General features: G+C 44.4%; 1 protein-coding gene across 4 annotated transcripts in view; it reads right to left on the bottom strand.

Annotated features, from left to right (window-relative positions):
• Positions 1–24,256, bottom strand: part of FBXO42 (F-box protein 42) — a 101,469-nt gene that overhangs the window by 29,625 nt on the left and 47,588 nt on the right. For all 4 annotated transcript variants that reach the window (XM_033228231.1, XM_033228234.1, XM_033228232.1 and 1 more), the window contains one exon: positions 18,211–18,345. In XM_033228231.1, coding sequence (XP_033084122.1) covers positions 18,211–18,345 — 135 coding nt within the window. The remainder of the gene's footprint in view (positions 1–18,210; positions 18,346–24,256) is intronic.

Below are 24,256 nucleotides of genomic sequence, written 5' to 3'. Positions count from 1 at the left end.
CCAGCCTGGGGGACAGAGCAAGACTCCGTCTCAAAAAGAAAAAAAAAAAATAGTACTCTGTAGACCAAAATGATTAATGTCTAACATGTAAAGCATGAAGTCTGGCCAGATGTCCACAGAGACGCAAGCTGTAAGGGTCACTGCAACTCTCTTTTCTTAGAGACAGAGATTCGCTCTTGTTACCCAGGCTGGAGTGCAATGGCACGATCTTGGCTCACTGCAACCCCTGCCTCCCAGGTTCAAGCGATTCTCCTGCCTCAGCCTCCCGAGTAGCTGGGATTACGGGCATGCACCACCACGCCCGGCTAATTTTGTATTTTAAGTAGAGACCGGGTTTCACCATGTCAGTCAGGTTGGTTTCGAACTCCTTACTCAAGTGATCCACCCACCTGGGCCTCCCAAAGTGCTGGGTAGGCGTAAGCCACCATGCCCGGTGGATCACTGCAACTCTCTAGTAGTTAAAGGCTTGGCTGAAGGAGCAAGAGTATGAACAGAGGTAGAGGTGAGGAGAGAGGAAGATTATGCAGGATCCTGTCAGCCACACTTTGATCCGTAACTACCTTTCCTATCCCTGAGACCCAAGGTGGCAGCAAGTAGGATTCTGGGTAAAAGGACATGTTAGTCATCAAAATTTGTGTACATAAAAATCCATAGCTTTTCCTGATGTTATAACTTCTAGCCTTTGTATGAACAATGGCTAGCTAGCATTTGATGAATTCTTATGAATATTTCATTTTCATGAAAATATCAACCAGGGTCCCCAGAACATGCAACTGCAAAAATAATCCTGTTGAATGGATGTAAAGTTCTTGTCTTGATTCTTTTTGTTTCTTTCAGATTCCCTAGAGACAAAGCCAGTTTGCCAGACCTCTCATCCAAAGAACCTGATTACTCCTTAGCTAGTATCTCAGTGTATATAAAGATGTCAACTTCATCATCATTTCCCAGAAACGCTCTCCAACTGAGTACTGTATTGTATGTAATACGAACAAAAACTATGAAAGGTAGGTATTACCATCTCTACCCTAAAGGTAAGGCAACTGGGGTTAAACAACCGGTAACCAGGAAGTGACAGGGCTCAAATGAAAAAGTATGCTTGCCTGGCACAAAACCCATCATTTTTATGGTATTACTAACGAGCCTCCCTCCCTCCTACAGTATCTTCCTCACATTACTTTAGGTCACTAGCCCTTAATAATTAGTATCTTTTATTATTAGCCAAGTGGTCTTTCTTCCCTAAACCTCTGTAACACTTAGTTATACCATCAGATCTTTCTAGATGGAGTAGGACTAAGGAAATGGAGCGCTCTGTGGGATGCTTGCCATGTCTAGAATATCTCTTAAAGCTGACAAGTAGGAAATGAGTGCATATATCCACTGAAACATACAAACATTGTTGATGGCAGCTATACTCAAAGTAGAAATAGCCCAAGTATCCATCAACAGGAGAACAAGTTAAAAAAAAAAAAAAAAAGACTGGGCGCCGTGGCTCACGCCTGTAATCCCAGCACTTTGGGAGGCCGAAGCGGGTGGATCACCTGAGGTCAGGTGTTCGCAACCAGCTTGGTCAACATGGTGAAACCCCATCTCTACTAAAAATGCAAAAATTAGCCGGGTGTAGTGGTAGGCACCTGTAATCCCAGCTACTCGGGAGGTTGAGGCAGGAGAATTGCTTGAACCTGGGAGGCGGAGGTTGCAGTGAGCCGAGATACCGCCACTGCACTCCAGCCGGGGTGACAGAGCAAGACTCTTTCTCAAAAAATAATAAAATAAAATAAAAAATAATAAAAAAAAAATTGGGGGCCGGGCATGGTGGCTCATGCCTATAATCCTAGCACTTTGGAGGCTGAGGTGAGCAGATCTCTTGAGCCCAGGAGTTCAAGACCGGCCTGGACAATGTGGTGAAGCCCTGTCTCAACACAAATACAAAAATTAACCAGGTGTGGTGGTGCACACCTGTAATCCCAGCTACTTGGGAGGCTGAGGTGGGAGGATCACTTGAGCCCAAGAGGTAGAGGCTGCAGTGAGCCAAGATTGTGCCACTGCACTCTCCAGCCTAGGCAACAGAGCGAGACTCTGTCTCAAAAAAGAAAAAAAGTGATATATTCATATTAAGAAACACTGACGGTAATGGAAGGGAATAAACTACTGATAGATACAACCACATAGATGAATCTCAAAAACATGTTCAAAGAAAGAAGCTGGACACAAAATACTACCTACTGTAGACTTCCATTTACACAAAGTTCAAGAACACAGAACTATGCTTTGGGAATCTGAGGCAGGAGGATTGCTTGAGACCAGGCATTCAAGACCAGACTGGGAGACATACCAATATCCTATCTCTACAAAAACTAAATTAGTCAGGCATGGTGGTATGCATCTGTAGTCCCAGCTACTTGGGAGGCTGAGGCAGGAGGACTGCTTGAGCCCAAGAGTTGGAGTTGCAGTGAGCTATGATAACCATGCCATTGCACTGCTGCCCGGGTGATAGAATGAGACTTTGTCTCAAAAAAAAAAAAAAAAAAAGAACAGAACAATGCCACAGTGTTAGAAGTCAGAATAGGAGCTGAACTCTATGGGGGTGGTAAAGACAGGAAATGGGCATGAGGGGGAGCTTTTCTGAGGTGAAGAAAGTTTTCGTATCTTGACCTAGGTAATGATGACATGACTGTATACATATGTAAAAAACAAAATTTCTGAGTTATGCACTTAAGATTTGCTCATTTTACTATAAGTAATGTATGCCCCCCCCCTCTTTTTTGGAGATGGAATCTTGCTCTGTCTCCAGGCTAGAGTGCAGTGGCGCAATCTTGGCTCACTGCAACCTCTGCCTCCTGGGTTCAAACGATTCTCCTGCCTCAGCCTCCCAAGTAGCTGGGACTATAGGCGCCCACCACCATGCTCACCTAATTTTTTGTATTTCAGTAGAGACGGGGCTTCACCATGTTGGCCAGGATTGTCTCCATCTCCCGATCTCATGATCTGCCCGCCTCAGCCTCCCAAAGTGCTGGGATTACAGGCATGAGCCACTGCGCCCAGCTATCAAATTATGTCTTAATAGAATAATATTGTTTTTTAAAAAAGAATCGCTAATGTAAAAGCTGGTGATAAACTGTAAACCATGTTCTTACTGGTGTCACATGGACCACCAATTACTTTAGCCAGTAAGCAGAAATATCAGCAATCCATTATTAGAATTAAAATTCATTATATGAGGTTTTTAAGAACCCATTCATCACATAAAATGCATCTACCCTGTAACTCACATACGTAAATCAAACAGTAAGAAACATTTTGAGATTCAGCAGTGGGATTTCAGAAAGCTTACTAAAATAGGAGAGAAGACAAAAAAGGGACACAACATATAAGCCAACAAATCAAATATAAAACCCACAACTTATCATCACTTCTAGAGAGAACTACAGAAAAGAGGAAATTATCAGGGCCACAATTTATTTGAAAAGCAGAATCAATTAAAGCATAGTACACCAGGGGCGATGGCTCATGTCTGTAATCCCAGCACTTCAAGAGGTCAAGGCAGGGGGATCACTTGAGGCTAGGAGTGTAAGACCAGTCTGGGCATTATAGTGAGACCCTGTCTCCACAAATAATAAAATAAAATAGCCGCGCATGGTGGTACATGCCTGTAGTCCTTGCTACTTGAGAGGCTGAAGCAGGAGGATCGCTTGAGCCCAGGAATTTGAGGCTGCAGTGAGCTATGATCATGCCACTGTACACCACCCAGCGACAAAAAGCTAGACCCCGTCTCTTACCCAAAAACAGAAAAGGAAAAACAAAAAATAAAAAGCCATAATTCAAGAGTTCATCTCCTTAAGGAGGAATGAGAAATAGCTTCTGCGTTTTAAAAGGACAAAGGAGGCCAGGAGTGGTTGCTCATGCCTGTAATCTCGGCACTTTGGGACGCTGAGGCAGGTGGATCACCTGAGGTCAGGGGTTGGAGACTAGCCTGGCCAACATGGCAAAACCCCGTCTCTACTAAAAATACAAAAAATCAGCCAGGCGTGGTGGTGGTATATGCTTGTAATCCCAGCTACTTGGGAGGCTGAGGGAGGAGAACTGCTTGAACCCAGGAGGCAGAGATCGCAGTGAGCTAAGATTGCACCACTGCACAGCCTTGGCAACAGAGCAAGACTCCGTCTCAAAATAAATAAATAAATAAGAGCAAAGGAGCCTCCTAGAATTCAAGGTGATATTTATAAGTCAATAAATGACTCATGACAGCTCTTACCTACCTAGGAGCAGCACATCTCCTCACAGTTATGATGGGGAAACTTGGCTAGGTGAGGTGGCTTGTGCCTGTAATACCAGTACTTTGGGAGGCCAAGGTGGGCAGATCACGAGGTCAGGAGATCTCATATTCTAGCCATCCTGATTAACACAGTGAAACCTCGTCTCTACTAAAAATACAAAAAATTAGCAAGGCGTGGTGGCGTGAGCCTGTAGTCCCAGCCACTCGGGAGGCCAAGGCAGGAGAATGGCGTGAACCCGGGAGGCAAAGCTTGCAGTGAGCCGAGATCGCACCACTGCACGCCAGCCTGGGCGACAGAGCGAGACTCCGTCTCCAAAAAAAAAAAAAAAAAACAGAAAACTGGAAAACTTGAAAAAATGGCCTGATCCAAATTACACAGAAACTAAACAGCCAAACATTGAGTACGAGCCATGAATTGGTCCATGACACTACTGAGTGTCCTTGAAACCAAGAGGGTCATTCCTGGGAGGCAGAAGTTAGAAATGACTCTTATGTTCCTCTCCCACTTAGGATTAGCCTTTTATAACTACATTTAGGACATAAAAAGTTAATCTATATAGCACTGGAGATATACAAGGATAAGGCATCATATGAAATGAAACTTGTTGTGGTAATAAAACATGAAGTATCGTTAGGAGGAGATTACACGAATACCTGAGAATAAAGAGAAACAATGCTAGATGGTTTGAGAGTTTTACTCCATGGGTGAACCCAAGAGTAAACAAAAACTGTTTGTCCAGATGGTAGGCAGACAGGATCATAACATGTAGATCTGAAGGCTGAGAATTCCAAGAAAAGTCACTGCTTATTTTCACTGACACTACCTACTTCTCTATAAAATACGAGGATTTTATTTTAGATGGTTTTAAGAAAGAATAGAAAAGGCTCATGAGTTTGACCCAATGACAAGTTAAAGGAGACAGGATTTTCAACATGGAGGAGAAAGAGCTAAGGACAGATATTAATACATTTTGGTAATAAATACAAATGAGTAGAACTGCATTGTCTCATTCACAAAGAAAATATTAAAACAATGAGATCACTTGCTTTTAAGACAGAATAGAAGCTAGGAGTATATTTGAAAGGCACGTGTGTCCTCTTGTTTTACTGTCTGATATTCAGCAGTTAATCATCATCCACTTCTTCCCCAGGGCCACAGATCTGGCATTCTCCTAACACATATGCATATTATAATTTTAAAAATATATAAAGTGTTTAGGTGCAAAACAATGTTAAAAAGCAGAGTCGAATAGCAACAAGTACATTAATACATTATTCTATTTTTTTTCTTTCTTCCTCCTCCCTGCCCCCGCTACTAATACATTATTTTTTAAAATTCCATATCCAGGCTGGGCATGGTGGCTAATGCTTGTAATCCCAGCATTTTGGGAGGCTGAGGCGAGTGGATCACTTGAGCTCAGAAGTTTGAGACCAGCCTGGCGAACACGGTGAAACACTGTCTCTACTAAAAATACAAAAATTAGCCGGGCATGATGGTATACACCTGTAATTCCAGCTACTCAGGAGGCTGAGGCTGGAGAATTGCTTGAATCCAGGAGGCAGAGGTTGCAATGAGTCAAAATTTGCCACTGCACTCCAGGCTGGGTGACAGAGCGAGACTCTGCCTCAAAAAAATAAAAAATAAAATAATTCCACATCCAGGCTGGGCGTAGTGGCTCAGGCCTGTAATCTCAGCACTTTGGGAGGATGAGGCAGGAGGATCACTTAAGCCCAGAAGTTCGAGACTGGCCTGGGCAACAGGACAAGACCCTGTCTCAACAAAAAATTTAAAAAATTAGCTGGGCTTGGTGGCATATTAAAGTCTATAGTCCCAGCTACTCAGGAGGCTGAGGCAGGAGGATGGCTTGAGCCCAAGAGGTCGAGGCTGCAGTGAGCCATGTTCGTGCCACTGTACTCCAACCTGGGTGATGGAGTGACACCCTGTCTCAAAAATAAATAATTTTTAAAAATCCACATCCAGCCTGGGTGTGGTGGCTCACGCCTGTAATCCCAGCATTTTGGGAGGCCGAGGCGGGAGGATCACCTGAGGTTGGGAGTTTAAGACCACCCTGACCAACATGGAGAAACCATGTCTCTACTAAAAATACAAAATTAGCCAGGCGTGGTGGCACATGCCTGTAATCCCAGCTACTTGGGAGGCTGAGGCAGGAGAATCGCTTGAACCCGGGAGGCGGAGTTTGCGGTGAGCTGGAGATCGCGCCACTGCACTCCAGCCTGGGCAACAGGAGCGAAACTCCATTTCAAAAAAAAAAAAAAAAATCCACATCCAGCTATTTCAATGTTAGCATTGACATTTGAGACCTAAGCCAACGGATGGACTGGGAAATCTTTTCCCAGAATAGACTCTACCGTCTTTATTTTGTTTTTGTTTTGTTTTTTATTAGAATAGACTCTACTGTCAGCTGCTCTAGTTATACCTGATACCAGGTATCAGTCCCAGACTCCCTTGTTTAGATACTTTCTGGTGATATTACCACAGGCTCAGGGAAGAGAACCTAGGACTAAGCTTTTCCACTAGACACATGACAGTAAGCTTCATTAATGAGACTGAGAGCCCCATATGTAATACCTTTTTAAGGTATCATTTACACTATAAGGGAAACAATAATACTCTGGACAGTTTTTGCTAGACAGTTATTTCTCTTTTTTTTCTTTTTTTTTTTGAGATGGAGTTACGCTCTTGTTGCCCAGGCTGGAGGCTGGAGTGCAATGGCGCAATCTCTGCTCACCACAACCTCTGCCTCCCAGGTTCAAGTGATTCTCCTGCCTCAGCCTCCTGAGCAGCTGGGTCTTGAACCTTGAACTCCTGACCTCGTGATCCACCCGCCTCGGTCTCCCAAAGTGCTGGGATTACAGGCATGAGCTACTGCGCCTGGCCTGTGGCAAGTTTTAAAACTGAAATTTGTTCCATTTTTGTAAATGGGTTTGGGTTAATCTCTAAGTAGTTCTGAAAATCAGAATACACCAGTTTTAATTTAAATGTAAAATTTCTATCTTGATTTAAAGTAACTGAAAAAGGCAGTATGACTTACGGTGACTCTACATTGAACAGATGTTAAAATCAGCCTGAGTTTGAATAAAGGGTAATTTATTTCAGAAACAGTGGTTTAAACATTAGTCTTTTAAAGTACCTGTCTCAAGAACTGCTCATTTGTTTTGGGAACTGAACAAAGGCTGAGTCATACAAATCTGATTAAGAATTAAGGTGTTACCTTCAGACAATACTGAAAGGTGAAACATTCAACTTTCTAGAATCACTTGGCAAAGACTACAATGTACATAATTATACATTCATAATTACTGGCCAGGATTTCCAGTGGTTTCTGTTCTACCCTCATTTATTTTACCTGAGAGATAAAGCGATCAATAGTGAACTTCCACCAGGATCCACCACAACTACCCACTCACCAGCACCTGCAATCACATACTCCCTCTTGTTCATACAGATATTCAGTCAATGTTCTTGTCTCAGGCCAACCTCTCCATTTGATTCAGTGTTTCTCACGACTTGAAGATACTGCTCCAACCATTCTCGCCCTCTATCCACATCAACTTCTCCCCCAGGAAGATCATTTCCATCAGCATACATATATGCTATAAAATCTGTCATCTTAAAAACACCAGCTGGGTGCAGCAGTTCATGCCCATAATCCTAGCACTTTGGGAGGCCAAGGTGGGCGGATCACAAGGTCAGGAGTTCGAGACCAGCCTGACCAACATGGAGAAACCCTGTCTCTACTAAAAATACAAATGAGCCAGGCGTGGTGGCACGTGCCTGTAATCCCAGCTACTTGGGAGGCTGAGGCAGGAGAATCGCTTGAACCTGGGAGGTGGAGGTTGTGGTGAGCCGGAGAGATCGCGCCATTGCACTCCAGCCTGGGCAACGAGAGCAAAACTCTGTCTCAAAAAAACAAAACAAAACAAAACAAAAATAAAATTAGCCGGGCATGGTGGCACATGCCTATAATCCCAACTACTCAGGAGACTGAGGCAAGAGAATTGCTTGAACCCGGGTGGCGGAGGCTGCAGTGAGCCGGGATCACGGCACTGCACTCCAGCCCCAGGACACTGCAGAACCCATCTCAAAAACAAACAAACACAACGAACCTCTCAATTCTACATCTACCTCCACTTAGCACTTCAGCTCCTTGCTCTCCTTTAGCAAAATTCCTCAAAAGAAAAAAAAAAAAAAATCAATGTATTGTTTATACTCAATGTCTTTAACTTCTGTCTTCCCATGCTCTGTCGCCTGTGCTGGAGTGCAATGGCGCATCTTGGCTCACTGCAACTTCTGCCTCCTGGGTTCAAGCGATTCTCTTGCCTCAGCCTCCTGAGCAGCTGGGATTATATAGGCAGGTGCCACCATGCCCAGCTAATTTTTGTATTTTTAGTAGAGATGGGGTTTCACCATGTTGGTCAGGCTGGTGTCGAACTTCTGACCTCCTGATCTGCCCGCCTCGGCCTCCCAAAGTGCTAGGATCACAGGCATGAGACACCGCACCCGGACTGTCTTCTCATTTTCTAAAATGTATTATAAACAGGTTTCCATCCTTATCACTCACCCCCATAAGCTCTCTGTACTAAATTTAAGGGTAATTCTCAGTCTTTACATGACTGGACCTCTTGACGCAGTTCATTATTTCCTCCTTTCCTGGAAATGCTTTCCTCATATGCTGGCTTCCCAGATGCCACATTCTCTGATGTTCTCCTTCCTTACTGGGTGGCTCCTTTTCGAGTCCCCTGATTTCCAAATGCTGGAGTCTCCCAAACTCAATCCTTACACCATTCTCTTTTTTGTTTTTGTTGTTATTCTTTTTGAGATAGGACTTGCTCTGTCGTCCAGACTGCAGTGCAGTAGCACAAACATGGGTCACTGTAGCCTCAACCTTCTGGACTTAGGTGATCCCCTCCCCTCATCCCTGCCCGCCCACATCAGCCTCCCAAGCAGCTAGGACTATAGGTTCACACCATGCCCAGCTAATTTTTAAAAATTTTTTGAGGAGATGGCCAGGCTGGTCTCAAACTCCTAGGCTCAAGCAATTCTCCTGCCTCAGCCTCCCAAAGTGCTGATTTTACAGGCGTGAGCCACCACGCCTGGTCTTTATACCATTCTCTGTCTTTACTCAGTCCTTTGGTAATCTCATGTAGTCTCATAGCTTTAAATCCATCTGGATTAGTCCATTCTCACAGTGCTATGAAGAAATACCCAAGACTGAGTAATTTATACAGGAAAGAGGTTTAATTGACTCACAGTTTGGCATTGCTGGGGAGGCCTCAGGAAACTTACAATCATGGCAGAAGGCAAAGGAGAAACAGGCACCTTCTTCACAGGGCAGCAGGACAGAGTGAGTGCAAGCAGGGGAAATGCCAGACGATTATATAACCATCAATAACTCACTCACTATCATGAGAACAGCATGGGCAAACCACTCCCATGATCCAATGTCCTCCACCTGGTCCTGCCCTTGACACATGGCAATTATGAGGATTACAATTTGAGGTGAGATTTGGGTGGGGACACAGGGCCAAACTATATTACTATCTAACATGCTAATGAGCCCTACACGGCTAGCTCTAGCCTGTGTGTCTGCCTTGAACTCCATACACATATATCTCCACCTGGATGTCCTAATAAGCGTCTCAAACTCAATACCTTTCAAGTGGAATTTCTCATCTCTCCTGCCCCTTACCAACCTTGACCACTCAGTCTTCCCCATCTCAGTTAATGATAATTCTACGCTTTCAAATGCCCAGGCTAAAAACCTGAAGAGTCATCTTGATTGCTCTCTTTCTCATTCCTACTCTACATCCAAACTATCAGCAAATCCCTTTGGCTCTATCAAATCCACCCAGTTCTCACCCTTTTGTGAATACTTTACTCCAAGTGCCTATCATTTTCGGCCTAGATTATTGCTACCACCTTTTAACTGGTCTCCTTGCTTCCATATTTGTCCTCTTCTCAGAAACCTAAAAAACTAGCCATTCAATTCAGTGACTATGACAATATCCTTACAACAGCCAGAAAGCCTCACATATGTGATATATCCCTGTCATTATCTGTCCAACCTCCTCTCCTTGTGCACTCTCCTTTGTTCACTCTGTTCCAGTCACAGTGGATTCCTAAATATTCCTTGACTATATCAAGCACACTCCCAACTCTAGGTCTTTGCACTGATTATTCTGTTTGGAACGTTTGTTTCTCAGATACCCACATGGCTCACTTCTTGTACCCATCAAGTCCTTATTCTAATGTTGCCTTCTCTCTGATCCCCCTAGTTATAGTCCTCCTAGCCATACTGTAGTTTCTCGATAGCACTTTCCATCCTCTAACATACTGTTATATATTTGTCATTTTTACAATCTGTCTTCCTTCATTTGAATGTAGTCTCATTAGGGCAGAGATGTTTGTCAGTTATTGACTCATGTGTCCCTGGCATATAGAATAATATCAGGCACATAGTAGGCAATCCATGAATATTTGTTACATGAACAAGTGAAGGATGAGAGAAGAATTTAACTGAACAGAAGGACTGTAGAGTCATTTATTTTTTATTATTTTTGTAGAGACAGGCTCTTGCTATGTTGCTCAGGCTGGCCTTGAACTCAAGCCATCCTGGCCTCAGGCTGGCCTGGCCTCAAGCCATCCTCCCACTCAGCCTCCTGAGGTGCTAGGATTACGGGTGTGAGCCACTGTGCCTGGCCTGTGCTGTCATTTAAGGGAAGTCAGACCCTTTGTTTTAAGTGTCAAACTCTCGGCCGTGCATGGTGGCTCACGCCTGTAATCCCAGCACTTTGGGAAGCCGAGGCGGGTGGATCACCTGAGGTCAGGAGTTCGAGATCAGCCTGGCCAATGTGATGAAACCCTGTCTCTATTAAAAATACAAAAACTTAGCTGGGTGTGGTGGTGGGCATCTGTACTCTCAGCTATTTGGGAGGCTAAAGCAGGAGAATTACTTGAACCCAGGAGATGGAGGTTTCAGTGAGCCGAGATCACGCCATTGCACTCCAGCCTAGGAAACAAGAGCGAAACTCTGTCTCAAACAAATAATAATAATAGGACAGATGCAGTGGCTCATGCCTATAATCCCAGGAGGCTGAGGCAGGCAGATCACGAGGTTAAGAGATCGAGACCATCCTGGCCAACATGGTGAAACCCTATCTCTACCAAAAACATAAAAATTAGCCGGGCATGGTGGCACATGCCTATAATCCCAGCTACTTGGGAGGCTGAGGCAGGAAAATCGCTTGAACCCGGGAGGTGGAGCTTGCAGTGAGCCCAGATCGCACCGCTGCACTTCAGCCTGGTGACAGAGCGAGACTCTGTCTCAAAATAATAATAATAATAATAATAATAATAATAATAAAAGTCAAACTCTCATAACAATGAATTACTAGATAACACTACTTAAATGTTTAATAGGAATCAAAAACTAAACCTCTCCCAAATATTTATTTTCCACTTCAGTAAATGGCCCCACCATCTATGTAGCTGTGTAAACCTGAAACATAAGTCACCCCTGATTGGCCTTCTCACGCTCCTAAATCTAATTCATTAAGAAGTCTTGGCCGGGCGCCGTGGCTCACGTCTATAATCCCAGCACTGTGGGAGGCCAAGGCGGGCGGATCACTTGAGGTCAAGGGTTCCAGACCAGACTGGACAATATGATGAAACCCCATCTCTACTAAATATACAAAAATTAGCCGGGTGTGGTGGCACACCACTGTAACCCCAGCTACTTGGGAGGCTGAAACACAAGAATTGCTTGAACCCGGGAGGCAGAGGCTACAGTGAGCTGAGATTGCACCACTGTATTCCAGCCTGGGTGACAGACTCTGTCTCCAAAAAAAAAAAAAAAAAAAAAGTCTTGTCAGTTTTTTACTGATACATGCTCATCTGAGTCTTGTCAATATTGATGGCCTTCTATCTAGTCTGGTTTACTTTCTTCCCTTCCTTCATTTCCTAAATAGAAGCAAAATGTGCTTTAAAATGTAAATTGAGGCAGGGAAGGGCAGTGGCTCATGCCTGTAATCCAGCCAAGGCAGGAGGGATCATTGGAGGCTAGGAGTTGAAGATCAGCCCAGGCAACATAGTGATATCCTAGTTCTACAAAAAAAAAAAAAAAAAGAAAAGAAAAGAAAGAAAAGAAAATTTCCCGACATGGCGGTGCAAACCTGTGGCTCCAGCTAAGCCGAGGTGGGAAGATCACTTGAACCCAGGAGCTTGAGGCTACAGTCAATGAATTATGATTGTGCCACTGCACTCTAGCTTTGGCAACGGAGCAAGATTGTTTCTTTAAAAAAGAAAAAGTAATCCAGAGATGACATTCCTCCTGTTAAAATCTCAAAGGTTTCTGAGTCCCCACCTTAGTCTGTGAATAAGCTTGCTCCTGTCTTTATCTCAACTCCGCCTGTGCCACTCTCTCCCTTGCTCCTTAGGCTACATCCACAAAGGTCTGCTTTAAGCTCCTCTCACATGTCTTTTTCTTTGCTGCACCAGGCACATGCCATTCTCACTTCCCTCCACTCTTCATTCTTTAGGTCTCAGCTAAAAAACAAACAAACAGGCCGGGCGCGGTGGCTCAAGCCTGTAATCCCAGCACTTTGGGAGGCCGAGATGGGCGGATCACGAGGTCAGGAGATCAAGACCATCCTGGCTAACACGGTGAAACCCCGTCTCTACTAAAAATACAAAAACTAGCCGGGCGAGGTGGCGGGCGCCTGTAGTCCCAGCTACTCGGGAGGCTGAGGCAGGAGAATGGCGTGAACCCGGGAGGCGGAGCTTGCAGTGAGCTGAGATCCGGCCACTGCACTCCAGACCGGGCGACAGAGCAAGACTCCGTCTCAAAAAAAAAAAAAAAAAAAAAAAAAGAAGCACAAGAGGGCCGGGCGCGGTGGCTCAAGCCTGTAATCCCAGCACTCTGGGAGGCCGAGACGGGCGGATCACGAGGTCAGGAGATGGAGACCATTCTGGCTAACACGGTGAAACCCCGTCTCTACTAAAAATACAAAAAACTAGCCGGGCGAGGTGGCGGGCGCCTGTAGTCCCAGCTACTCGGGAGGCTGAGGCCGGAGAATGGCGTAAACCCGGGAGGCGGAGCTTGCAGTGAGCTGAGATCCGGCCACTGCACTCCAGACCGGGCGACAGGGCAAGACTCCGTCTCAAAAAAAAAAAAAAGAAGCACAAGAGGCCAGGCGTGGTGGCTCATGCCTATAATCCCAGTACTCTGGGAGGCTGAGGTGGGTTGATCACCTGAGGTCAGGAGTTCAAGATCAGCCTGGTCAACATGATGAAAGCCCGTCTCTACTAAAAATACAAAAATTAGCCTGGCAAGGTGGCACACACCTATAATTCCAGCTACTTGGGAGGCTGAGGCAGGAGAATTGCTCCAACCCAGGAGGCAGAGGTTGCAGTGAGCCAAGATTGCACCACTGCACTCCAGCCTGCGCGACAGAGTGACCAAAAAAAAAAAGAAGCACAAGAGACCCCAGAGCTCACTCTCTGCTATATGAGAACACACTGAGAAGGTGACAGTCTGCAAACTAGGAGCTGGGAAGAGAGTCCTCACTAGAAGTCAACCATGCCAGACTCTCATCTTGAATTTCCAGCTTCCAGAACCGTGAGAAATACATTTCTGTTGTTTAAGCTACCCAGTCTATGGTATTTTGTATGGCACTCTGAGCTGACTAAGACACCAATCAACAGGAGAATGCTCTAGTCTCATAACCACATGACCAAAATACACATGTAAAAAGACATCTGATGCAGCAGTATTCTCTATCAAGACTCTCCACTCCCAACCAAAAGTGTTCCACTCCTCGCTTGATGCTCTTACTTCTCCAACAGCTACACTTTTGAAGTCTGAACACTGTTAAAGCAACTATTACCTTCCTGTACACACTCTGTTAAAAGACAACCTCACAACTGACAGTGCTCTACCCTCAGTCACCTTGATGCACTAAAATGAGTGAGTCAGGTACACTACGACTTATAAATAACTATGTTTTTTTCAGAAGGACTCACTGACGTTTCAGTTAGGAAGTGATTTTGATTAGGACTCATGATAGCATACACAAACTTGTCTCAGGGCATCTTACGTGGGGTTTCTGCCTAAATGAGAATCTCATATGACTGTTTTTTATTTTGAGACAGAGTCTCACTCTGCCACCCAGGCTCGGGTGCAGTGGTGTGATCCTGGCTCACTGCAACCTCCGCCTCCCGGGCTTGAGTGATTCTCATGCTTCAGCCTCCTGACTAGCTGAGGTTACAGGTGCATGCCACCATGCCCAGCTAATTTTTTGTCTTTTTAGTAGAGATGGGGTTTCGCTATGTTGGCCAGGCTGGTCTGGAACTCCTGGCCTCAAGTGATCCTCTCACCTCAGCCTCTCAAAGTGCTAGGATTATAAGCGAGAGCCACCAAGACCAGCCTATTTTTTTGAGACAGGGTCTTCCTCTTTCACTCAGGCTAGAGTGCAGTGGAGCAATCATCACTCGCTGTAGCCTTGAACTCCTGGGCTCAAGTAATCCTCCCACCTCAGTCTCTCAAGTAGCTAGGACTACAGGCACATGCCATCATGCCCGGCTAATTTTTAATTGTTTTGTAGAGACAGGTTCTCACTATGTTACCCAGGCTGGTCTCAAATTCCTGGCCTCAAGAGATCCTCCTGTCCCAGCCTCCTAAAGTGTTGGGATTACAGGAGTGAACCACCGTGCCCAGCCAGGACTCCATTAAACAATTGTTTTTTATAAGTAGACATTTCAAAAAGCTCAGGTTTTCCTCCTTCTAAAACTAGCCTCTAACTGCAGATTAGGGTGAGGGAGTAACTAGATTCTTTGAGACATTTTTGTTAGAAAATTACTTTAAACATTCAGGAGTTTGTACGTTTTATCAAAGGGAATATTCCAAAAGCTCTATTTTTAAAAATTCATATTCCATAGAGAATGTAAATGATTGAAGCCGTTATTTCTCCAACATTTCTACTTTGGGAATTTCAAAGCATAATCTTTTCTTTTCCCTCCCTCCCTCCCTGCCTGCCTCCTTCCCTTCCTTCCTCCCTTCCTCTCTTCTTCCCTTCATCTCTCTCTCTCTCTCTCTCCCTCTCTTTCTTTCTTTCTTTTTTGAGACATGGTCTCACTCTCTCGCCTAGGTGCCTAGGCTTGTATCTGTGGGCTCATGTAATCCTCCCACCACCTCACCCTCCCAAGTGTCTGGGACTATGGACGCATGCCACCATGCCTGGCTAATTTTTTATTTTTATTTTTTGTAAAGATGGGGAGTCTCACCATGTTGCCCAGGCGAGTCTTGAACTCCTGGCCTCAAGACATCCTCCTGCCTTGGCCTCCCAAAGTGCTGGGGTTATAGGCGTGATCCACTTCACCTGGCCACAAAGCAGTCTTTAAACTTGATGGTTTAAAAAAAAAAAAAGTCTTACTCCATATTACAGGGAGAAATAAGCACAGTAGTTGGCAGAGGCTATGAAGGTCCCCAAACCAGAGCTCCATTCTCACAAGAAAGAGCACCATCCATGCTAAATTATCAAAGGCATAATGCTTGGTTACAAAATAAAGACAATAATAGTATTTTGTGACTGAAACTATCAAAGCTCCTCTGAAGTAAGACCTGTACAAAATCCCAAGCACGGTGGCAATAGGATGCTTAGGCTGAGAAGATCTTCTACATTTTAGAATCCATAACTCAGCTGAGACTGCAGTAAGCTGTGATGGTGCCACTGCACTCTAGCCTGGGTGACAAAGCAAGATCCTGTCTCAAAAAACAACACAAAACAAAACAGAAGCTGTAACTCCAAATATTAATCAATGTGCACTAAGTGCAGTATGGTACAAAGGGCTAGAAAAGGTTATTCTCCAAAGTACAAAATTCTCAGGGCCCTGAAATAGTTCTAGCTGTCAAACTTTTTATACGATTACCATTTATTATTCCAATAGTTTTTTGGTTTTTTTTTTTTTTTAAGATGGAGACTTGCTCTTTTGCCCAGGGTAGAGTGCAAACTCCACTTCCTGGGTTCATGAGATTCCCCTGCCTCGGCCTCTCAAGTAGGTGGGACTACAGGGACCCATCACCAGGCCCAGCTAATTTCTGTATTTTCAGGAGACAGGTTTCATCATGTTGGCCAGGCTGGTCTCAAACTCCTGGCCTCAGGTGATCCGCCTCCGACTTGGCCTCCTAAAGTGCTGGGATTACAGGCGTGAGCCACTGGGCCTGGTCTGTGGGTTTTTTTCTGTTTTTGTTTTTTTATGAATGGCATAAACGGCCTTTATTGGTTGTGACAGGAAGTGGAAGAGAAGGGGATATAAGAGCTCCTGCTCCTGGAGTGGTCATCTGCAGATTGAACCACCACCCTTCTACCCTTCAAATGCCAATAATTTTGATAAAGAGGCCGGGTGTGGTGGTTCACGCCTGTAATCCTAGAACTTTGGGAGGCTGAGGCGGGCGGATCACGAGGTCAGGCGATTGAGAACATCCTGGCTAACACGGTGAAACCCCTTCTCTACTAAAAATACAAAAAAATTAGCCAGGCCTGGTGGCGGGAGCCTATATTCCCAGCTACTCGGGAGGCTGAGGCAGGAGAACGGCCTGAACCCAGGAGGCAGAGCTTGCAGTGAGCCAAGATTGCGCCACTGCACTCCAGCCTGGGGGAAAGAGCCAGACTCCCTCTCGAAAAAAATAAAATTTTTTTTTGATAAAGAACTTCATCCACACAAAGCCCAGCTCCACTCATGGTATCCACTCAGTAGGCTCCTCCTATATTTGCCTAATGCAGGGGGAAGGAATAGGAACTTAAGTTTTAGGGAAGCAAAATATAGCTTCTTCTCATAAATAGGTTTAAGCCCCTGGCCTAGACATTCACAGTAGCGGTTATAGAAAGGGAAACATAAACTAGCCTTCTTAGCCCATTTAAAACGAGTCATTTAGTCCTACTCCACATTTCTCCCAGAGAGGTGCAGTAACTTATTCATACTTACATGGAGAATTGGTGACTAAGCCAGGAAATGAAACTCATGTACCCTCACTCTTACTTCAGTGCCCTTTCTAATATACCACGATGCCGCCTATCCTATCTAATATACCACGATGCCTCCAAAGTAGTAAGGCAAGGCCTAAATAAATATGGAACTTGCCCACTGGAAACCCAAATGTCCTTAGTACTAAGACTGAGTCCTAATACTAAAAAGCCAAATGAATGTTTTGAGAAAAGCTTGCCAACAAACCTAGCAGAATACTTTATATTCAGTGGACTCTATTTCTCCATCACACCAACCCCTCCAATCTATGCCTCCTCAAACTGCCCTGCCTCATGAGTGCAAAAACCATTGTTTTTATTTTTCCCCCCAGAAGAGATTAGGTCAAAAATTAGAAAATAATCTAGTTTCTTTCTGCTAGATTTCTGGCATAGTGGGACTGGGCAGGAATGTACCTACTGTAGAATCTTCCCACACCCCTGGGTTGTTAAGAGTAACTAGCAGAGGCATGTCCCATACACTCCCAAAATATCTGAGCTGGCAACAACAAAAGATATTCAGAGACCTTAGCCCTGGGACAATAGCTTCTGTCAGTCAACTACAGTTCTCACGACTCCGTGTTTCTGTTCTCACTTCAACCTCATACCAAATGATGTATCACACCTGTATGAGTATACCTGAGAAAACCATGCAAATGAATTCACACAGCAGTACAGCAATTATGGCAGGGCACCATTACTAATGATAAAGTATAATTTAACAAAAACCAAAGACTTACACAAGCATATTACTATTATCATTTACATGGCACATTAAACGTAAGGACCTGAGTCCCAGTAACCTATCCTTGAGACCAGCACCAAAAAGGATCAGGTAGAGTTTCCAAGCCAAGGGAGTCACCTGGTAAGGAGGCAAAGATCAGCATTTCATCTCTTACCTGAAGCCAAAGGTCGGATCCACTCTTTGCTGTTTAGGTCAAGTCTCCAGAGGTCATTGAAAGCAGCATTGCAGCTGCTCTGGGTACAGCCTCCAAACACATACATAGACTGATTAGCATCATAATAGCATGCGCCTAGAAAGAAAATACACAAATAACTGCTGTGAAAATTCTGAGGCCCTTCCAACATGTTAACCATAACATATACTTTTCAAAACTCATTTATTTCACACATTCAGCAATTTTGTTACCAAGTACCAAATTTCTAATACCAGACTCTTGGCTTCAGGTCGATCAATATACTACCCTTTAAAACAAGGTCCAGAGGAAAGCTATGAAAATTTTATTTCTGAGCACACTAAGCAAGTTGATAATGATGTAACAGTGTAAGTCCAGCAAGAACACATAATAATTCAGATTAAAGGTGCTCAAATGAGGGAAATTTCAGCACAGCTACATAATCTAAATCTGCATCATTATCCTCTAGAGCTAAGCAAAGATAGTGCCAACACATGTACTCTGTCCTCCCATTCCTTTCCTACAGTCCTCCTATTGTTTTTGTTTTCAAATAAAACCTGAAGCACAAATCAATAAATGAATCTTTTTTTTTGAGACGGAGTCTGCCTATGTCAGCCAGGCTGGAGTGCAGTGGCACAATCTTGGCCCACTGCAACGTCTGCCTCCCAGGTGCAAGCCACCACACCCAGCTAAGTTTTTGGATTTTTACTAGAGATGGGGTTTCACCATGTTGGCCAGGCTAATCTCGAACTCTTGACCTCAGGTGATCCACCTGCCTCGGCCTCCCAAAGTGCTGGGATTATAGGCATGAGCTACCATGCCCGGCCAATAAATGAATCTTTTTACGACACACAATGAAACTATTTTAATCAATACTATGAAGTAACCAACAGAAAGTCCAATGTGATTGAAGAAATACAGTTTTTATTAATTTCAAAGGCCAGTGAGGGAAACTCAGTGGTAGCATGGCCTTGGACTAGTCCCAAAGCAACAGACTGAAAAAGCATGGAAATCATTAGGTCCCAATACGTATCCAAGAGCTACCAAGGCATGCTGGTCGGTGCTGACCAGAAAACCAGTACAGTAACATTTAAAAAGCACCAAGATCTCTAAGAAAAGCCTTTTTTGATTAGATGATTGTATACACATCACCAGGCATTCCTAAGAAAAAGAGGCAATGACTATGAGAAGCACTGTTACCCTAAAACTACAAAGACTAAAGCCAGAGTCTAGACAAGATGCACGAGTGCTAGGTTCTGCCACCTTGCAGTCTCTATCCTTTGGAAATGATGATCACATTCCTTAGAGTCTTGCATTTGCCGTCTTGGACTACAGGAAGAGGCCCAAGCAAAGCTTTCCTTGCCATCCATTTCATGCATGCAGGAGGATAACATAACATAACATAACATAACATAAAAAATTTTTTAAAAAAGACCTCTCAATGTTCATGTGAAACTAATGGTTCAGTGTCATATAAAAGGAAGGGGAAAGGAAAAAGAAGTTCATAGATTTAGGCCAGGCGCAGTGGCTCACGCCTGTAATGCCAGCACTTTGGGAGGCTGAGGCAGGCGGGTCACGAGGTCAGGAGCTCGAGACCAGCCTGGCCAACAGGGCGAAACCCCAACTCTACTAAAAATACAAAAATTAGCCAGGCATGGTGGCATATGCCTGTAATCCCAGCTACTCAGGAGGCTGAGGCCAGAGAATTGCTTGAACCCAGGAGGCGGAGTTTGCAGTGAGCCGAGATCATGCCACTGCACTCCAGCCTGGGTGACAGAGCAAGACTCCATCTCAAAAAAAAAAAACAGGCCGGGCGCGGTGGCTCAAGCCTGTAATCCCAGCACTTTGGGAGGCCGAGGCGGGTGGATCACAAGGTCAGGAGATTGAGACCATCCTGGCTAACACGGTGAAACCCCGTCTCTACTAAAAAATACAAAAAACTAGCCGGGCGAGGTGGCGGGCGCCTGTAGTCCCAGCTACTCGGGAGGCTGAGGCAGGAGAATGGCATGAACCCGGGAGGCGGAGCTTGCAGTGAGCTGATATCTGGCCAGTGCACTCCAGCTTGGGTGACAGAGCGAGACTCCGTCTCAAAAACAAAACAAAACAAAACAAAACAAAACAAAAACAAGAAATTCACAGATTCATTACACTGCGCATGGCTTTAATGATCATCTAGCATATCTATAGGTCACATTCAGTTTAGCACACCAATATTTTTAAGGTCTCTTCTGAACTCTGGCACTAGTTACCCAAGTTCAGAAAAAGGGAAATGCTACTACTGCTGACTCATCCAATGCCACTGCTATAGTTACCTCTGTGATATACACTAGCTCTGGGAATAACCTTCCCTCCTGTCTTTTTTTTTTTTTTTTTTTTTGAGACAGAGTCTTGCTATGTGACCCAGGCTGGAATACAGTGCCACAATTTTGGCTCACTGCAACCTCCACCTGCCAGCTTCAAGCGATTCTCCTGCCTCAGTCTCCTGAGTAGAAGTAACTGGGATTACAAGCACACGCCACCACACCCAGTTAATTTCTGTATTTTTAGTAGAGACAGGGTTTTGCCATGTTGGCCAAGCTGGTCTCGAACTCCTGACCTCAGGTGATCCACCCGCCTGAGTCTCCCAAAATGCTGGGATTACAGGTGAGAACCAATGCGCCTGGCTCTTCACCATTTTTTTTCCCCTTAATTCAGTCCTCCTGTTAGACCTCTGGGACTCTCTACAGTAAGAAGGCCAAGTCAGAAAACTGAGCAAGTTAAGAGGTAATGAAAGCAGTATGTTTAGTGCCTTAAACCCCATAATCTCAGTCAGTGGAAGGGTTAAATCCAAATTATCTGACCTCTGACACTGTGGAATAATGGAGCTGCAGGCTTTTAAAATTACCAAATAAATTAGAGAAAACAGATGTGATGAAATAAAATACCATCTAGCCATCAAGAGGCTCATACCCGCAAAATATTTACTGTATCCCCCGAACTCTATTAAGAAGTGCAATGAATCCATGGCTTACATGTCAGATCTGTTAAGAACTACAAATAACAGGCTGGGCACAGTGGCTCATGCCTGTAATCCCAGCACTTTGGGAGGCTGAGGCGGGTGGATTACCTGAGGTCAGGAGTCTGAGTCCAGTCTGGCCAACATGGTGAAACCCCTCTCTACTAAAAATACAAAAATTGGTCTGGCATGGTGGCATGCGCCTGTAATTCCCAGCTACTCAGGAGGCTGAGGCAGGAGAATCACTTGAACCTGGGAGGTGGAGGTCGCAGTGAGCCGAGATGGCGCCACTGCACTCCAGCCTGGGCAATAGAGCAAGACTCTGTCTCAAAAAACAAAAACAAAAACAAAAAACAAAAGAACTACAAATAACAAAGGATCAAGTTAGAAGACATTAGACAAACAAGAGGACAATTACTGGAGCCACATTTTAATCTCCACTAAAGGAGCTCAAATCCAGACATCATGGTCCTCTTAGACCTATCTTGACCTAGTAATCCTAAAAAATGGGGCAATTTTGAAATAAGCCAACTGGTGCCAGGCTGGGTCAGTAAAAGAACATTCTTCTCCTCTTGATATTCCAGACCTCCAGAAAAAGAAATTAGCAATGTTCTATGACTTCTTTATTTATTTATTTTTTGAGATGGAGTCTCACTTTGTCACCCAGGCTGGAGTGCAGTGGCATGATCTCGGCTCACTGCAACCTCCGCCTCCTAGGTTCAAGCGATTTTCCTGCCTCAGCCTCCCAAGTAGCTGGGATTACAGGCGCCCACCACCACACCCAGCTAGTTTTTGTATTTTTAGTAGATACGGGGTTCCACTATGTTGGCCAGGCTGGTCTCGAACTCCTGACCTCAGATGCTCCGTCCAACATCTGGGAGGCCAGATGTTTGGCCTCCCAAAGTGCTGAGATTATAGGCATGAGCCACTGTGCCTGGCCAATGTCCTATGACTTCTGAACACTTAATTAGTGTTCATTATAACATTGCTTAATAAAACAAATCCATGATTTCATAACTAAAAGAGTCAAGGGTTTGTTACATCTTCCGGTTCCTCATAGATAACCTCTTGGCAGCTGCTTCCTTAGTGTAGCAAAAGAACACAGTGGCTTTATTTTTCAAAGAGGTAGCAAACATTTTTCCTTTTTTTTTTTTTCCCTCGAGACAGAGTCTTGCTCTGTCGCCCCAGCTAGAGTGAAATGACACAATCTCGGCTCACTGCAACCTCCACCTCCCGGGTTCAAGCGATTCTCCTGCCTCAGCCTCCCAAGTAGCTGGGATTACAGGCGTGCACCACCACGCCTGGCTAATTTTTTGTATTTTTAGTAGAGACGGGGTTTCCCCATGTTGGCCAGGCTGGTCTCGAACTTTTGACCTCATGATCTGCCCGCCTCGGCCTCCCAAAATGCTGGGATTACAGGCACAAGCCATCATGCCCAGCCCACATTTTTCTTCTATATTTGGACTGAAAACCCAGCCAACGTGCTGGGCCCTGAGGTCCTTACCACAGGTATTTTACTCCCACACTAAAATAGGGTAATTGGCATTTTCCTGCTTCTCTTGAGCAAACAAAGGTTTCTGGAAGAGGAGGGCACAGCCCAAAGTCTGCAAAGCTAATGGCACTAAAATGGCAAGTTTCACACACTACTGTATTTTCAGTGACCAGCAGTCAATTATAAACAAAGTTGGGAGAGGAAGGGAGTCAATTTAGGCAGCTATATTTAGAACTCAGATATAATGGAATGAGAAAATAACTATCAATAATATGCTTAATTATTATTATTATTTTTTGAGATGGAGTCTCACTCTGTCGCCCAGACTGGAGTGCAGTGGCAGGATCTCGGCTCACTGCAACCTCTACCTCCTGGATTCAAGCGACTTTCCTGCCTCAGCCTCCCGAGTAGCTGGGACTACAGGCGCACACTACCACACCCAGCTAATATTTGTATTTTTGGTAGAGACGAGTTTCACCATGATGGCCAGGATGGTCTCAATCTCTTGACCTCGTGATCCACCCGCCTCGGCCTCCCAAAGTGCTGGGATTACAGGTGTGAGCCACCACGCCCCACCACTCTCAACTATTTTAAGCACCCTAGCCTACTGAACTTTACTTATTGCCTGTGTTTTATTTAAGACACCTATATATTGATCTGGAGGGGTGGGCAGGTTCAAATGAACCTTTTAGGAAAAAGAATTTGAGCAACTCCCAGTACTCCAGTAGTAATTTCTCTTTTCACAAGTTCTCCACCCAAACAGAACATTCTCCTTTCAGAACATCTAGACCATTAGAATGTGCTATACAGTTACAGCTCACAGTACAGTATGAATACTAGGCTAAGAAATAATACTGAGAATGTCTATTCCAACTGGTAAATCTCTTCAAGTTTTCTGAAATGGGCTTAGTTTACAAGATACATACTAATCATCCCTATTAAAATACAAGTCAAATGGTCACAATTTAATTACACACAGAGCAAGCAAACAGTTCTTCACAGTTCTGAATACTTCTGCGCTATTCTATAATCATCTCAAGTGCAAGATCTTCCAGTAGTTTCAGCTTTTCCATGGTGTATGGAGCATTCAATAAATGCTCACTAAATGAATGATAAGCTTTAGTATTTTCAGACGTCAAATTCTCTTTTGTTTCTTCACCTGTCTCCAGGGAAAGATCCTGAGGCATTTATCCCATGCTTAAAGAGACTATGCTGCCATGTGTCTCACACCTACAAGCCAGAACATATTTGATAAGGTCTCTAATTACGTAACTATGGAAGAAGCAAGGGTGGTTATCTAGTCTGGGCCTGCTGGCTCCTGCAGGAGCATGATGAGCATTGTGTATGGAACTACCTGACTATATGTGACGCCTACAACACTGAAACATTTTTCAAAGCATGATGTTGGGGACTCAGGAGACCCCTACATCAATCTGAAAAGGACATTCTACATTAATTAAAGCTTGCATGATTAGCTATGCACACATTCATCAAAAGGGTAGAATTGGTCTTTAATTTCTTTTTTTTTTTTTGAGACAGAG

The sequence above is a fragment of the Trachypithecus francoisi genome, unplaced genomic scaffold (assembly GCF_009764315.1).
Source record: "Trachypithecus francoisi isolate TF-2019V2 unplaced genomic scaffold, Tfra_2.0 Lachesis_group12, whole genome shotgun sequence".
In the NCBI taxonomy this organism is placed as follows: domain Eukaryota; kingdom Metazoa; phylum Chordata; class Mammalia; order Primates; family Cercopithecidae; genus Trachypithecus; species Trachypithecus francoisi.
The sequence above is the reverse complement of the archived record's forward strand: the minus strand, read 5'-3'. Positions and strand labels throughout refer to the sequence as shown.